This window comes from Drosophila sulfurigaster, chromosome X, assembly GCF_023558435.1.
Source record: "Drosophila sulfurigaster albostrigata strain 15112-1811.04 chromosome X, ASM2355843v2, whole genome shotgun sequence".
Classification (NCBI taxonomy): Eukaryota; Metazoa; Arthropoda; class Insecta; order Diptera; family Drosophilidae; genus Drosophila; species Drosophila sulfurigaster.
The window spans coordinates 20,465,172-20,484,013 of record NC_084885.1 but is presented as its reverse complement, the minus strand read 5'-3'; the positions used below and the strand labels follow the sequence as shown (position 1 = coordinate 20,484,013).

The 18,842-nt window shown below is 33.6% G+C and overlaps 2 protein-coding genes across 2 annotated transcripts in view; one reads left to right on the top strand and one right to left on the bottom strand.

Annotated features, from left to right (window-relative positions):
* LOC133847085 (allatostatin-A receptor) overlaps positions 1-18,842 on the top strand; it is a 148,234-nt gene that overhangs the window by 24,032 nt on the left and 105,360 nt on the right. Inside the window, 1 exon segment of the mRNA XM_062281870.1 lies at positions 18,502-18,632. The gene's annotated coding sequence lies outside the window, so the exon portion shown is untranslated.
* Positions 17,337-18,337, bottom strand: LOC133848683 (farnesol dehydrogenase-like). The gene is made up of 2 exons (XM_062284339.1): positions 17,704-18,337; positions 17,337-17,631 (listed from the first exon to the last, which is right to left on the bottom strand). Exons 1-2 carry the CDS (start codon positions 18,274-18,276, stop codon positions 17,449-17,451), a joined length of 756 nt encoding a protein of 251 aa, XP_062140323.1. The 5' UTR covers positions 18,277-18,337; the 3' UTR covers positions 17,337-17,448.

Sequence of the window (18,842 nt, the reverse complement as noted above, 5' to 3'; positions counted from 1 at the left end):
GCAATAGAGACATCCTGTGCCTGGCATCTCAACCAGGTGGCCTCCAGCAGTCAGAGTCAGTCCCTCAAATGTCTATGTTAAATGCTATGCATAAATCAGCGTATTGTCTTCAAATGCGAGTGTAAATATCTCCTCACACACACACACAAAGAAAGAGGAAAGAACATATGTACCTAGTACTCATATTGGATTTATTTCGTAAGGGTGCGAATATGAATGTAATTTGCTTTTCTTTTGATATACAATGTGAATGAAATTTAACATAATGAGCGTAAAATATCATTGTATACAACACAACAAATTGTTGTTCATTAATGGCAGGACTTTAATCAATTAGCAAAGCAAACGAAATCAATCAAATTTATCTAGTATCAGACATCTTTTCTATTTTCTTTTCTGTCTTATTATTTACTTTTATTAAATCATTTATGTATTATTTAAATCATTCATACGATATGTAAGAAGTGCATAAAGGAATCTGTTTTCAGACTTGAACCAATTAGTAGCGCAACAAAATCAATTCAATTTATTTTGTATATATTTGTGCCATTTATAGTATAATTTTCTATTTGTGTTATATTTTGCCTATTTTCCATTTCTATATTTACTTAATTGTACGTTATTGTCTTAAGCTCTATCAATCAAGCAAATTTATTCTAGTATCGGATATTTTTTGTATTTCTTTTATTTATTTTGGTGCTTTATTATTTATTTTATACTTATCTAGTATTTTTTTAATTTATAGTATATTTTTTCTATATTTCTAATATTTTTATATTTCTGTTTATACTTTACAGTTTTATTATTTAAATCATCTGAGTATTATATACAATCGAATTTCAGTTTCTTCCTCAAATCAATTTGCAAAGCAAATGAAATAAATCAAATTTATTTCTCTGACAGTCTAAAATACAAAATAAGAAAATACAGTATTAATATCGCACATTATTATACTTTAATGTGTTGTGAAACTGTTTGGAGAATGAATTTAAATCATCTGTAAGAAATGTAAGAAAATTAGTATAACATTGTATCGAAAGCAACAAAAATCTAATTAGCTATAATTAAATTTAAGATCTTTACTGGAAACACTTTAAAAAAAAAAATACAAATATTTTTAAAGAGTTGTATAAATAATTAACTATTGTTTGATTAATTTATTGTCATACTTTTTTGAATTTGCTGAAAAGTAATTTCATATTAGAACTGTTGAGCAGAGTCTTAATATTTCGTAAATTAATTCAACTAGAGCTGTAATTTAAAAGCAGTAAAGACTTGCAGACAGTAAATAACAGTGTTTAAGATACATGCAAACATAGTTGGCAAGTTAATTTTATGCAATAAAGCACTCTGATGGGATTTAAATTTCATTAAGTTAATGCATTTCACGCTCTTTGCAGCAGCATCGTATCAATTGCTGCCTCGCTCGAGGTAAATGTTTTAAATGAATTCAATATATTATATATTTAATACACATGTAATGCATTAAATTTGAAACCATTTGCAGTAACTATTTAACACTTTACTGCGAACTTTTCAGTGTCACTTTCACACACAAAATCCAAATCGATTGAAATGCACTTAAAGTCTGAGAGCTTTAAATATTAAATTAAAATTAAGCTTGAAACCTTAATTCGAACCAAATCCAAGGTCTAAGTGTTATTTGCAGTTATCTACATTTTTGGGAATTGCAATGAAGGAAATCTAAATCGGGTTTAAGCCCAAAAAATATGCGAATGTTTCTCTATTTAAAACCCAATAGAATTTATAAATGTTTCGCTCATTTGCTATTTATAATTTAATCAATATTATGGCGTTGCTGCTTGCCTTGCTGATTGAACTGCAAATTGGCAATTGTTTGTGTTATCAATTAGAAGCTGTGAGATCTACTCGAACACCTTGAGCAGAATGCTGCGTAGTACTTGAATATGAAATAGAGAGGCAGCAGTATTTACACATTAAAACAAACAGCTGCAACATTTATGGATATTTTCCAAATATTTTTTTTTTTTTTTTGTTGTTTCTTTTCCTGTTGGTTTGTTTTGTTTTGTCTTTCGGTAAAAAGAAAACAGCCCCAGAGAGTGAGAGAGAGAGAGAGAAAAGGCGAATGAACCTAAACAAATTTCATGACGCTTCCTTCCATAGAACTGAAGCTCAGACTCAAACTCTCCCTTTTGGCAGCCGCAGTTATTACTCATTTACAGACATTTGGCCCCACATTTACTTTATACCAGGCGAATAGAGGGAAGGAGAGGGCACCTTTTGTTATTTGCATTGGACTACAAAATGAGCAGCAGGCAAGCTCCACAAAAAAAAGAAAAAGTTTCAAATCTTTGAATGAATTTAATATTCACAAAGTATGAAAAATATTCGTAGGCAAACTTTTGCCTTCCACCCACCCATCAAAATATGAAAAAAAACGAAACCCACTTTTCATTCTCTATTCGCCATGCTCCATTCTCCATTCTCCATTCCCTATCATCGTCATCATGACTGGGGTATCATCGCAGTCAGCCCTCAACAGCAGCAGCTTCATGTCGTCGTATATGATTTCCGGATTATGTTTATTAATATGCTCGTACAATAACTTTAAGCCTTCCCCTGCCCCTTTTTTTTTTGTAGGAGAATCTCCTTACGTCATCCCACGCACTTGCGGGCAAAGGGTTCAAGCTCACTTTGCCTGTCATGCTTAGCATTTTGACAGGTGCAAGGCAAGGCACATCTATCGACACCCCAACAGCAAGAGCAACGTTTATGTTTTCACATTTTAATTGCCATGAGCTAGAAAATATGCTCCGACTAGAGAATGTCTTTGCTTTTTGAGGGTAGCACTAGAAATACTCTACAAGAGTATAATATAACTCACTTTTCATATTGAATTTATAATCTAAAGTATGTCAGTATGTATACTAACATTTTATTTTTCTGTCATCGAATATCTAAATATTATTAAAATTATAATACAACAAAAGAGTTGAAATGTATTTGAAGTATTTTTTTTTTTTTTTGGTATAATGAAATTCTCCTTTTTTAGCTTCAAATAATATTTTAATATTGTGTTTCGCTGTCGACGGAATTTTATATTTTTCCCCACACAAAAAATGTTTTGTATTTATTTGCATTGTTTTTCATAAATTTAACTAAAATATACCGAAATCTATATTTGGTATATATTTTGCATATCAAATATGTATATAAAATATACTGAAGACTATATTTTGTATATCTTAACCTACCAAAATAAATATTATTTTTCTAAAATATACAGAATTAATATGCCAAAAATACTAAAAATATACCGAAACCCGTATTTGGTATGTGGGAAATATACCAAATACCATCATCGGTCTATTTCAATATTTTTGGTATATGAATTGGGTATATTTTATTTTCTAAAATATATGTTCAAAAATATACCAAATTAATATACCGAAACCATGAAATTGTGCTGACTGCTATATTTGGTATGTAAACTATATACCATATATGGTCATATATTTGGAATATTTGTATTTATTTATATTTAAGAGTATACGAAGTAAAGTCTCAAAGTTCAACTTACTTCGACTCTCATTTGAAGTGCGCTGCAGATTAGCTCCACAATTATTTGTTATGTTATTATACAATTAGGATTTGAAATTTGCATTAGCATTAGCATAATTGCTCAAATTGTTCGCTTCATAAGTATGTGTTTAGCCACAATTAATGAGAGAATAGTTAGTTTTGCCAGAGTGTCGAGCAATTAAAATGCCAGCTTGAGCTGCTCAAAGGGAAATCCGAGAAGTGCTGCGGCTTAAAAAAGCTATTTTGCAAAAAGGTTTTCTTCATTTTTTTTGGGCTCTGTGTGGACAGCGTGAATGACAAATGCCATCGCTGAGGTGGAGTCAAAGGAAAATCCAAAGCCATGCAACACGACACAAGGCAGGCAGGCAAAGTGCAGTTGATGGATTGATGGCTGTCTGGCTTGTAGGTTGGCTGGCTAGCTTTAATATGGCCTAAAGCACATTAACAAGCGTTTAAGAGGAGCTTAGCCCATGGAAGCGAAGACAGAGAGAAAGAGAGAGAACGAGAATGTCGTCGAGGGATGTCTGTCGTAGGGTATTAAAAGGGCATTAAAAGATATCAGGAATGCCGAACGCATCCGTTCGATGTTGTTATTGCTGTGCATTAAACGAATTGTGAAATGGCAAATTCAATGAAATATTTATTAACCTTTAATCAGGCTGGCAGAAAAGGCAAACAGACAGACGGGCAGAGAGGCAGACAGACTAACATCGCTCAGAGCATATTTTATTACACATTTCAGTGGACAACGTTGCGTATGTGTGATGTGACGTATAGTATACTTGATTTATGTGTACTGTTGCCATGGCTTACAAATAACCAGAAACATTCGATATCGGGTCAGTGCCTGAATGCTAATTGCCAACGCAAGCGACTAGACGAACGATTCGATTTGATAGCATTAAATAAAATGGAATAATACATGCAAGATGCTGCAAAAGATGATGATAGATTATGTATATCGGGGTATAATATAGTTGAACAGGAAGCGAGATGATTTTTGTTGTTTCCATTGTGATTTTTGTGACTTTTGCTTATTTGTGCGATGATTTTTATTAGATTTGAGTTCAGTTCAGTTGTCAGTTCAGTCATAATTTCATTTCATACGCAATTTATTCATTTGTTCAGCTCAAATAACAACAACAAGAATTTATGCTTGGCAAATAAACAATGCAAATGCTAGATATACATACATATATACATAACGTATAAAATAAATTCGAGTTTAATAGCTTCAGCAATTGCGCACTTTTTCATTTTGTCTATTGTCTGCTTTGGCCACTTGTTGTGTTACGAGTGTCGAGTGTTGGTTCTAGTTATTTAACTGTCTCGCATTTTTGGCATCAACACTTTCAGCTTGACTTTGAGCTTACGCTTGAGCGTGTCAAGAGCCAGTCAAGAGTCAACTTGCTCGGTTTCAATGTCAGAAACTGTGTGTGATTGAACTTCTCATGTTGCTTCTCTCTCTCTCTTTAGCTCTTTCTCTCTCTCTCTCTCTCTCTCTCTCTCTCTCTCTCTCTGTTTTGTTCTCTGTCGCGTAGTTTCCATTACATTAATTTGCTTGACTCTCCAGAAGCAGGGCCAATGGCCTCGCTTCATATATCCCCGCTGGCCATTAAGATATGAAATAAACTCAATTAATGTCTTCTCTTTGTAATAAAGGCTTCTCCACAAATTATGTTGAAATTATTTTAAACTAATTTTCGTTCGTCTGAGTAATATCAGATATCGCTTGTCCAGACGTATTAAGTCAATGTCAAGAATATTCTTGATCAATACAATGACTATGTTTTGCTATTGAAAAAAGATGTAAAAAGCAATAAAATATCAAATTCAAGCTTAAGCGCAACAATAAATAAAAGAAAAGATTAGAAGTGTACAAAAATGTTAAAGTAAACATAAAATATTATATATGTAAAAAAAAAAAAATTAATATAAGTTAAATATAAATTTAAAATTTAAGCGAAACAATAAATAAAAGAAATACATTAAATTAACATAAAACTGTATAAAATGTATTAAAGTAAAAAAATTATGAAATTAAAAATTAATAAAATGAATTTAACACTTTATCAATCAGCATGATAAAATAAATATATAGAAATATAATAATCAAGATTACAAAATATATAATGAAATATTAAAATAAAATAAATGCAATATGTTGATTTCATGAAAATATATAAAAAAAATATTAAAATAAAATTAATCAAAAAATATTCTTAATTTAAAAAAAAGACAACATAAATATTTAAAGGAAAAATTAATTTTAAAACAAAATAAGAAAATATATTTTACACTTAGTAAGATGAGTAGCAAAGACATTTAAGATTTTGCGTTTCATAAACAATACTTTCTGAGACATAAAACAACAACAACTTATAAATGTAGATTACATTTTTATATACAAAAAAAAGGCTGACTAAATGCAGAAGATTATTAAAAATAAAAGACAGTCCGAACATGAAAAGAATGTTTGGGTAACATAGATATGAAAGGGAAGCTATTTTTGGCGCTTGTAATCCTCGGCTGGTCATTTGTTGTAATGTTAATATTGAGGACCGAATCTGGCCTTTTGGTAACAGCTTATCGTTGGGTCTGGTGCGACTTGAGACGCTAAAACCGCTTTGCCAAATTATCAACATAATTTGACAGTGTCAAAAGCGATACTAAAAAAGGCAAAATAGAGACTAAAAAGAATGAAAATGAATGCGCTTTAAAAAGCAATTGATCGACTAAACTATATGCTGGAAATATTAAAAAGAGGTTTCAAGTTTATGAATGAGGAGATATATAATTCAGCTTCTTACAAAATTAAGTTCAATTTTGATTATTTTAGAAGCATTTTGAATAAACAATATTTTAATATAGTTTTGCAATTTTGCTTTATATATGCAGATATGTTAGTTATAAAGAATATAATTTAGTTTCTTACAGGGACCAAGAATAAACAATATTTAAATATAGTTTTTCTTTCAATGCAATTTGACTTTGTATACGCAGATAAGTTGTAATAGGTTTCTTAGCTTAGCAGACAGTCCAAAACACTCTACTATTTCTAATTTTATTTGCGTGGTGTAGGAAATAAAAAAGAAGAAAAAAAAAAATACCAAACAGATTTCTAAAAGTGTTGAGAATTTGCGAAAGCATTCGAGGAATTAATCTAAACGTTTGCTTATTGACTACACGACGCTCTGTCGACCGTTCTCTCTCTCTCTCTCTCTCTCTGTCGCTGTCTCTCTCGTTCTTTCTGTCTGTCTTAGTGTCTGTCTGATTTAGTGTTTTCTTATGCGACCAAAGCGGCTTTTTCCCCCTGCGTGTGTTCGTGTGTGTTTTGGCAGTTCATTTTGCGCGCTGCTCTTTGAATTTCTTCGTGTTTGCCTAAGTAGCTTTTACTGGGGCGCCGAAGAAAGCAAAAAAAAAAAAGAAAGAAAACCGAGACATGCCTTTGCAGTCGACACAGTCCAGAGTCCAGAGTTTGTTGTTATTTTGCTGCGACTAATGTGCTTGTATTTACTTAAACGCACAAACGAAGAAGCCGAGCTCGAAGCAGGAGAGGAAACTAGGCATTGTCCTGAAGTCTATGCGCCACATTAGCGCCCACTTCACTTTTGGCCCATCCAACACTGATGAGCCACCAAATTGAATTTTATTGACTCGCTCACTCGCTCACTCGCTCGCTCGCCCAGCAGCCGCATTTCATTTTTATTTGCCTGACATTTCTGACCAGCAGCCTGAACAGCGAGCATCCAGCTTTTGTATACACAATAAATTGATTTCTGATTATCATTGCATAATAAAATGACTAAATCCGGAGCAGCCTCGACCTGGCCACAGAGGCCAAACAGAGTCGGAACGGGAGCCGGCCAACAGAAGTTTTAATGAAGCGTATTAAAATTTAATTAAATAACAATTTGCTCAAATGTAAATAAACACGGCGATGTTTATGCACAAAGCCAAACACACACACACACACACACACACACAAACAGAGCGGGGGAAAACGTGGAAAGCGAGTGAAAAGTGAAGACATCATCATCTTCTGGACGGACTGCCATGCCAACGCCCTGTGCGGCGAACTTTGGTCATTAAATTAAGTGCACAAGAAGACGACGACGCGTCGCGTCGATGAAAGCCAAAAGCCGACGACGACGACGACGACGGGAACAACGATGCTGAGCGATGCTCTGGCAACATGTTTTCATGTTGTTGACGCTGTGGTCGTGCTTTGCTACAAATACCATGTAGCAAGTGGCAAGTGGCAAATAGCAAGCAAACTGCTGCCGACTGACGAGTAGCAACACACAAGTGAGAACGTTGCAGCTGACAAAGTCCTGCTTTTGTAGGCCTGCAAATCATCATAAATGAGGGATGTTTAAGACCTTACTTTCCTTAAACGTTTTTTGCTTTAAGCGCTTTACAATTCAAAATTATATTGAGAAAGGTTTTAAGTCTTTTTTTGACTAAATTTTTTATTGCATTGATTAAGCTCTTAAGTCTTTCTTTCATATTGTATCATATTGATCATGCTTAATACTTTTTTTTTACCAAATTTCTATATTATATTATATATATATTTATCTAGCTTTCAAAACTTTGTTTTTGACTAAATTTCTATATTACATTGATCCAGCTTTTAATCCTTTTTTTTTTAAATAAATTTCTATATTATATTGGGCAAGATTCTAAGTCTGTATTTTATGATATGACTAAATTTCTATATTATATTGATCAAGCTTTAAAGGTTTTATTTTAATTATGTCAGTTTTTATGACCAAATTTTTTTTTATTTATGTATGTATGTAAGTACACAATGATGAGCATTGCTTGAATTCACAAAATTATAAAATTTATGTTACAATGATCACATTGTGTTAACTCCTGCTGTTTTCTATACGGTTTGATTAGGCTCTAAACGAAGTAATATTGGAACAATGAATTCTTCATTAAATAAATTTATTGCTATGATTTTTGCTTAATAAATTCGAAAAAAAATTTATAAAATGTATTCTTTACCTATCAAATTTATTACCGTAATTGTTTGTTGATCGTTGTATCCTAAGATGGGCAAATATTCGTAAAATTAATTCTTCATTTAATAAATTAATTACCAGGATTACAATTTATCAAGTTCATATAATAGTTATAAAATGGCATATTGTCATTCTTATTTACCAAACGAGACGAATATTTATAAAATGTATTCTTCATTTGACAAACTTATCATAATTGTTATTCCTTACTAAGTGGAATAATTATTTTTTTGTCGTTATTTTTAAATTTGCAACGTTGTGTTATTTTGCCTCAATGTTTATAAATATCATTGTTAACAATTTACGCTTTTGTTGTTAAACAATTTGTGGATTGTTTTTGAATAACCCTCGCAGCTGTTGTAAGTGAAATGTTTTGCCCTTGCCGTTGGCAGTTAATGTGATTTTTAATTTTCTATATAATTCTATGCTATACACACCACATACAACAGGCATCAAAACGCTTCCGTATATACATACGCAATTTTATTTTTGCTTTTTGCTTTTTTGGGTGTCTGTCTCAAAGGGTCTTTGCCTAGGGCTTGTGTTGGCTTTTACGAGCGAGCGTACATTGCTCATACGCCGTGTGTTGCCCGCGGCCCGTGGCGCGGCAATTTTCGCGTCTCTGTGTATGTGAGTGTGTGTGTGTGGCGCAAGGTAAAGTCTTAATTGAATTTGCCATTTGAGCGTTGGCCGGGCAACGGCAGTTGCGACAAGCTCTGAAGCATCGCCTTCGCTTGCTGCCACAAATATATATTACACATACGTCACGTATGACGCCGTGTATACATCTTCTTCTCGTCTCTTAATTTTTTTTTATTAAATTTGTGTTGCCAAGATTTTGGCTGTTTAAAAATTAAATGTGAAATGTAAAATATGAAAATGCAAATCAAATGAGTTTTGGGCGGTGGAGGAGAAATAAACATGAAATTAATACAGAGTCAGCATAAAGAGCTTTGCACATTCACATTCGCATTCCACATTTATTGAAGGCTTTCCGCAAACATTTGTTAAGCTCTTTCACCCACTCCAACGCCAAAAAATATGAGTAGACCAAACTGTCCACTCAGCCATAAATGAGATTCGTTTTGAATGCCAGCCAGAACTTGACATAAAATAAGGTATCTCTCGGACACGATTCGTAAGCGGCTTGAGGTTGACTTTTATAGTCGACTTATCGACTATACAAATACATTTCAACTTTAGGATCCTTTTTGGCCCTATCAGCTGCGCTGCATCTTTCACATCTTAATATTTGCATTTTAGAATTGTCTCAGCGATTTCTTCTTTTATGACTTGAGGCAATAAAAATTTGTTGCGCTCATTCATTTTCATCTTCATCTTCTTCTATTTGCCCCAAAGATACTAGAATATCGCGTGTTTCTAGCCAATTCATCACGTCGATAGACTTGTAGGCGTAAAACTGCGTGCGCCGTGCGCTGCTTTAACTTTGATTTCACTTTCACACACAAATTCAACTAAATATATTCTATATTCTATGCTTTGCCACGGACTTCATCGAGCTGCTGTCAAATATATGTGTACATATGTTCAAACTAAGCTCGATGTGGGTTTTGATTAATAGTAGTTTAGGCTTGGGCATGTCAAACTGAAAGAGTTATGATGATTTTGCCACACACACACACACATACACAGTCTTGAGCATTGCTTGAATTCACATCTGATTAATTCAGGCGATAGTAGGACTACATATAGCATTGGAAATATGAAGAAAATAATATTTATTGCGTTAGCTAAATATCAAAATTTTTTTTATTAAAGTTATCGGTATTTGAAAATGGTAGATAAATAATATTTATATTTGAAATGTCCAGAAAAGTAATATTTATTAAATTATTTTTTATTCAATTTATCTGTATTATTAAATGTGTAGAAAACTAATATTTTTGTACTAGGTTAACAAGATATCAAATATTCATTAAATTTATAATATTTATTTCTTATTAAATTCATCTGTATTGGAAATTTGTAGAAAAAAAATAACGTATCAAATTATTTTGTATTTAATATGTAGAAAAATAACATGTACTATGTTAGCAAAGATATCAAATTGTCTTTCTTAATTATCTGCATCTGAAAAAATGTAGGTCATATATTTAACATAAGCTATATATCAAATTCATTAAGAGTCAAGAATGTGTAAAGAACTAATATTTATTTATTCGGCGTGCAAGATATCAAATATATTTATTGAAGTTATAATATTTTTATGACTGGATATTAAATTATTTCCATGAAGCTTACCAGCTTTGGGAATAGATAGAAATTAATATGTATTATGTTAGCTATATCAAATTATTTTGTATTAAATGTATCTTTATGTAAAATATGTAGAAACATAATATTTATTACATTAGCAAGATATCAAGTTATATTCATTAAAGTTAACAGTATAAAGCTCAACAGTATAGAGCTCAACTGAAGTAGGAAACTTCGTACCAGATCGAGAATAAAGTAGAATAAAAAACAGTCAATTACTGAAAAAGTTTTAAAACATTTAAAATTAAAATCAAGCTGAATAGACTAAGCTGAAATGTAACTATATTCGAAATATGATAGCTTATTGCAATTATAGTTATTTCTGAATAATTTACATGCGCAACATGATGCCAGCAATGTATAATTAATAAGTAGCGTGCTGTGTCTAACAATTATGAGGCTATTAGATAATTATTTTTTGCACATTGTGTCTAAATATTGGATTTGCATACTTAGTTTCTAATTAAATTCGAAATTCGTTAAATTTTGGAATATTGATGGAGTATTTTAAACATCAAATCAAATCAAATAAAATCATTTTTATTTTTATTTTTATGCTACCACTGAAAGTAATGCTAAAATGCAAGTTGCATAAATTACAATATTTAGTGTGCAAACTAAATGTAATAAAGCTAGTTTATCGATGTTCTTGTGTGTCGTCGTCGCTTCTTTTTGTTGTTTGCCTTTGGCAAACTTAGTAACAAGTTTACATGTATTTCTCTTGTTTGTGTTGTTGTTTGTTTATTTTTTAAGCAATCTAATGCCAAGTTAATTTTTCAATTTACACGCAAAGTGCCAACCAAAGGGGAGAACACAGAGGCGGGGCGGTTGGATAGGGCGCTGTGGGACCAAGGGGCATCTGTGTGTATGTGTGTGTGTGGCAATGGCTTTGGGGTCACGTGGGGCAACAAACAACATACGCTTGCAAGTTAAATGGAAATGGGGCAAAAAGAGGAAGCTGCAAGGAAAAACTTTACCAGATTGTGGCAAGACCTGAAAAAGAACCCAAAAAATAACGAAACACAGCGAGTTTGCTACACTACTGGATACCCTACAATAAAATGTGTTGTATATATTTTCCTTGCCAGCAAAAGTTTAAAAATCTCTGCATAATTCAGTCTTTTTATCGAGAATATAGGGTATTTAAGTATATAAAAACAATGCGAAACTGAATCATGTTAACAGCAACAAACAACAACAACAATGGGCAGCCAATTAAGCGAGCTTTTGCATAATTTGTTAACCAAAAGCCACAGTCACAGCGGAAGCAGCAACGTTGCCACCGTGGCAGCCACAGCAAGTTGAAGATTTTGTGGCAATTGGTAGCAACACAAAACAAAAAAAAAACTGTGAACCGAGTGTGCTCGACTGTAAGATACCCGCTATCCATTATAAATAAGAGCAAAACAGTGCGGTATTAATTTTAAAATATACTAAAATTATATACCAAAAAATACTAAATGATACCAAAGTCCATATTTGGTATATTGATAAGTATAGCATTCAGGATATCTACTACCCATTATAAATAAGAGGAAAAAGTGCGGTATTAATTTTAAAATATACTGAATTCATATACCAAAAAATACTAAATTATACCAAAATCCATATTTGGTATATTAATTCACTACACAATTTAAGATGTCAAGAGCAGTATTATTATTATACCAAATTCATATACCGAAAAAATACTAAATCATACCGAAAGTTGTTTTTAGTATATCGATATAGTATTAGTTTTATTGAAACTACATTCTGAAAATATACAAAATTAATATACCACAAAAATACAAAAATATTATAGCGAAGACTGTCTTTAGTATATTTATATTCCAATAGTTTTAATGAAACAGTATTCTGAAAAAATACTAAATTAATATAAAAAAAAATACTAAAAGATACCTTCTGCGGGCATAAAGCTATAATATCCTTCTACCCTATGGGTAGCGGGTATACAAATAGAGAGAAAATATAAAATAAAACGTACGAAATAAAAATGCAAATTTATTTTAATTTGTCTGCAGCAGGCAAATGGAAGGTGCAGGAATCGTCGTCGTTGGCATCGTCGTCATTTGCATTTATTTGATATGCATTTTGTGGTGCGCCAACAAGTCGACTACACAACTTTCCGTTGCTTCCTTGCCGCGTGCCACATGCCACAGTCGAGTCGCTGACCAAAGCGCACGCAACACGCTTCCAACAGCGAGTGGTCCACAAAATTTATGATTATATTTCGCGAGACTCCTCGAGAGTCATTTGAGCATTTGGGCATAGAGTTGACCCAAAGCTACTTTCTCCTCTCTTTCTTCTCTTCCCGCTTCTCGCTCTTGCCAGCTACTTATGCGCTTCAAGACGCAATCGCGAGCGCACTTAACACAAATTTATGAAAATATGCAAACACGCGTCGCGTTCACAGCCAAGTGCAGCCAATTGTCGGCCGAACAAAAAAAAATAAAACAAAACAAGCGGCGTTCGGAGTTGGCGATGTGCTTGGCTTCAATCCACAGTGGGTATAACTGAAGTCTTTAAAAAGAATTGTCATTAAATGTAGCTTAACTCAAATGCTGCCAATGTTGTAACAGAAAAATACTTATTCGATTATATTTGAATAAAAGTAAACATAATAATAATAATAAAGAATATTACTTCTTAAAAGATTCCAAAATAATAACAAAATACTAATATATTATATACCAACGGCTTTATTCAGTATATTCATATAGTCCACCTATATACTAAATACCATACCATACTATACCATACCATAGACCACAAAATATACCAGATTGCCAGCCAAAGTAAGTAATAATAATTACTTTTAAAGTGGAACTGCAAAAACTTAAAAGAAAATTTATAACACTTTCATAATATTTTTCAATTTAGTTTAATTGCTCTAACTGCAATTAGCTCTGATAGTATTAACGATATATAGTATATCTAATACCCAAGAGTGCCTTGAGGCACCCATAATATAATTTGTATTATCTGAAACTAAATCATTTGAAGTAGAGTTGTCAGTTGGTAATAATCAAATATGAAATATCATATGTTTATGGCCAACTAACAAATATAATTGAATTGAAAAGCCTTTCATTTTCTACATAATAAAAATTATATAATGAGAGTCTCAGGAAATCATTAAAGAGTCTGTAGTCTGATTATATTATATGGTTATTATATAATTACTTTATTATACTTTTTAAGAGGAATTAAAATTTGAGCTGCAACTAAGAGCTGCAAAAATTATTCTCACTCGTTTGCTGAACTTTCCAATTTTTCCAATTTAGTATTACTGAAATATGCTTTTCTATTGTTTAATGTCGATGTGAGCAAACACTTTTAACTTTTATTGTTTCGATTAGTGTCAACAATTTTAGTCGGACAATCTTTAGTTTGTAGTTTGATGCACTTATAAATCTGCGTTTTAGTTGATGTTGCTTGCATATTATTTTAATTAGTTGCTGTCGCGTAAAAGAAAATGCTAAAAAACAACAACAAAAGCAATAACAACAGGTGCAGTTACTTTACTTTACAACAACAATGAAAGCGATGGCGACAGCCGACAAAAGTGTCGTCGTCTGCTGTCTGGCAGCCTGTGAGGTTGCCCTCTTGCCGCTGCTGCTGCTGCAACAGCTGCTGTTGCATTGCATTAAAAGTTCTGTTGCACAAGTTTACCACAGTAGCCTAACACACAAACACATGCACAGGGCACACACACACACACACTTTGGCCAAAGCACTCAGCGCGTGACTCGCAAAATGAGCGCTTAACATCAGGCAACAATTTTTTTCTCTTCCCCTCCAACATTTACCCTCTGATTGAGAAGTGCGTCCAAAGGGGAGTATTGGAAATGAGAAAACTATTTAGCTTAGTTGTATAAAATATTTAATAGCTACAAACATTCAATATGATTACAAAAGAACAAAATAAAATCAAGTCAAATAAAAGAAAATAAAAAAAAATAAATATATATTAAATAGAAATGGAATCATTAACTAAAAAATTGTATAAAGCTTATTAAAGAAATTAGGTTTTGAAGAAATAAGACTTAAACATACTTTCACAATATGTTTAACTTTATATCAATCATCGGATTTTTGTACCATTTTATAAATGCATTTCGGTGATAAAGTGAAAATACATTTATGATGCAATATGAATCGAGAAATTAGGGTATATATATTTTTATTGTTATATGCTATATTTTACTTTGTTGATTGAAGAAATTATTTTTAAACATTGCTTTTCTGAAGTATTTCAAGTCGCATTTTTAGGTCTGTTTTATTTTACATGACTGAATTGCTTCCTCAATATTAAATGTTCTTTTTACATCGTTCGACTTCAGCCAGGATAACTTCTAGTCCAGCACGCTCGACTCGCGACTTTAGTACGTCGTTTACATTTTTTGTTTTGTCGCTTTCGTAAGCGACTCATTTGGCTTGGCATTTTGCATGTCTGTTAAGCAGCAGCAGCAGCACTACGCATTTACTTGGCTCTCCTCTGCTCTTCGCTTACTCATTCGCTTGCTGTTGCACGCTTTCCACCTTCACAACGAATCGTGTCTCCCCCCACTTTCCACTTTTCACTCTCCACTTTCCACACAGTTAATGCAGCTAGGCAGCAGGAAAAGCGTGTCGATGTTTGCGTGTGTTGTGTGTGAGAACTGTTTGGAATTGGTCGTTAATTCAATTTATGGCCGAAAGAAACATTTGCAATGCTAAAACGCTACATCAATTTTCGGGGCAATAAATTAATAAATTGAAACGCTTTTGATTTGCAAATAGTAGAGTAGAGTTGTTGCAACTAAAACTACAAACACAGTAATTAACAGAGGTCAAAACATGATATGTTTTATTGCTTGCTAATATGTTTTTATTGACGTTGCAGAGGGGGATAAAAACTAGACGAGGGAGGGGGCGACAGGAAATAAAACACGTGAGTTTTACGATCGATGTGAGTGTGTTTAGCTTTTTGTTGTGTTCACTCAAAGTACTTCCGTGCTCGGTGGCGTATGCGTAATGTGTTTAGAGGTAATTAATTTTTGCCGTGTTTTTTGCGGTCGAATAAGTTTAGTGGACAGGGGAAGTGGAAGGAGAAGAGGAAGAGGAAAACATCCAAGTGCTGTCCAGTGTGTTGGCAGGCAATTCATCATGGCAGCATTGCTGAAGTTGTAATTAACTTTTGCACACAGAGCTCTCTGACTACCGTCTGCCGTCTGCCGCCTGCTTGATTGTCATTATGAAGTGTCATTATGATGCTCCATCATTATTACAAAGATGAGAAGAGTCGAGAGCGTGTGGCGGAAAGGGGGGAGGGGTGCGAATGATGGGCATCATTTTCGGGTGCCACAAAAACTTTTGGCTAATGGCCTCAGTGTAAACTTATTCTTGTTGCCATTTGGCTTCGACATTGGCTTAAGTCGAGCGCCAAAACCAAAGCACTTTCACTTCAATATTTTACAACTAATTAGGGATAATTACCAGCCATTACACAAAAGGCATCCCACAACGGCAACGGCAACAGCAACGGCGACAAGTTGAAAGTTGTGAAGACAACAGCAACAACAACAAGAGAGACAGGATAGAAGAGGCCTCTTCACTGAGGTTTTTCTTGGGCGTGGTTCCTTCAATTTTCTAGCCACCTTAGTTTGTTAGTGGTGTTGTTTTTTTTTTTTGTTGCCGGATTTTATGCGTGACTCTTTCGGATAAGCCACAGAACACGCAGCGTGAACATTCCTGGAAATCCTTTTGACTAGTTACTTAATGCTGCTTGTTTGGGGCCATTGACTACAAAACTCTAGACTATTTGTCACTTGATGCGTTGAGCGCAAGTGTCGAAAGTGTTGCTGACATTTACAAGGTGCCTTCGAGGCTCAAAATTACCGACTACTTGCTTGAATTAAATTTCGTGAAGAGTTCGTGAGTTCTGCTTAAAAATTAAGTAGTTAACTGAAGACTCTCAAAGCTGAAACTTTTTGTGGTATATTTTGTACTCTATGGTATATTTTGAATGTAGTTGTATATCGATATACCAAATAAAGCGTTTCAGTATTTTTTCAGTATATTAATTTGGTATATTTTTTGAATACGATTTCATTGAAACTTGTACTATATCGATGTATAGAATATAACATTTGGTATATTTAAGTATTTCTTCGGTATACTCATTTGGTATATTTTTGGAATATGATTTCATTGAAGCTGGTAGTACTAGTTATGGTACTATCGATATATCAAATATGGTATATTTTAGTATTTTTCGTTATTTAATTTTGGTATATTTGTCTTATTGGAACTAGTTTTATATCGATATATCGATTACATCCTTCAATATTTTTTAGTATTGATTAGTAATATTAATTCATTAATTGATTTATTTATTTTTTTGAGCATGGTTTCATTGAAACTAGTATTGTATTGTATTTTTCGGTATATTTTTAATGTATGGTTTTATTGAAAGAAAAAGAAGCTTTGTGACAATAAATAAATATAAGTCGAAATTAAAATAATTTCTGAACTTGACTAGAATGAATCACTTTTTACTAAAACGCTTCCCTCAAAAGTTGCTTCGAGCTTAGAGCATTTGTCCCACTGGTTGGATCATGAGCTCATGAATTTGCACATTTGGCGGTGTGGAAATGCAATAACTGACTGCATCGGCCACATCCTCGGCGCGCAGCATAGGAAACTCAGTTTTCATGCCGGCCAGAATTTTGGGGTCAATCATTTCGGTGTTTGTGCCGCCAGGACTAATGCTCTGCAAGGCAAAGAAGAAATTACAAGTTCAATTTCAATTTCAATTCCAATTGTGTTGCTTTGATCAACTCACTGTAATCTTTGTCTTGGTGCCCTTCAAGTGAAACTCTTGACGCAGCACCTCGGTCAGCGCTGTTAAACCATATTTGCTGGACGCATACATGTTGATATTAAAGCCATGCATAATGGGTATACGATGTCCCGCAATGCTGTTGATGATGAGCACATGTCCGTCATCAACATGTCGGCGCTGCAGCGAGAGAAACGCTTCGCGTATGCACCAAACGGCGCCAAACAAATTCGTATCGATCACGGCACGTAGATCGGCGCTGTTGCCCTCCTGGGTGATCGATGTGTGTCGCCCAATGCCCGCATTGCTAACCAACACATCGACACCGCCGAGCTCTTTCTCAATGGTGGCAAATGTCGCCTTCACCTGCTCCTCATCGCTCACATCGCATTTGTAGTAATGAAAGCGAGACGCCTGCTCAGCTGGCAGCTCCTCTTTGAGCTCCTTTAAACGATCCTCGCGGCGGGCCAAGCCCACAACGATCATGCCCTTGGACACTAAGTCCTTGCAACATGCGGCACCAATGCCCGAACTGGCGCCCGTTACCACAGCAATGCGATTCAACCAACGTTCCATTATTGACAAATCAGTAAATATTTGGTAGCTAGAATTCAGTTATTGAAAGCACAAATGAATGCTCAAGCACAAATGAATACTTTACTCCAATGTGGCGCTGCTTTTATACTGTCGAGTCGAGTCGAGAATGGCTTGCTCATCAAAACACAACTTATCGCTGTCACTGATAAAACTGTTAACACTTACTGATTTTCTAACTCGTTGTATCTCTACTTTTTCTTTTAGGCTGCCATACACGACTTTTACGCTGCGTTCTCGCGTGCAGTGTTTGAAGTGTTGAAACTAATCTATCGGTTAAAAGTGCTACAAAAAAAAGTTCCAGCATAAATTGAACTACAAATATATCTGTCATACAAGTAAGTAAATAAATTTTTATATTCAATTATTCTGAATTCAGCAAATTTAAGGGTTCAAGGGAAAAATGATTCTATAAGATTCTGTTGAAAAAAAAACTAAATTTAAACAAAATTTAATATAATTCGCTTATATTAAAATCATGAAACATTTATTTGTATTTGCTGAGATTTAAAATTTCTGCTGCCTTTTCATAGTGGTTTAATTCCCAA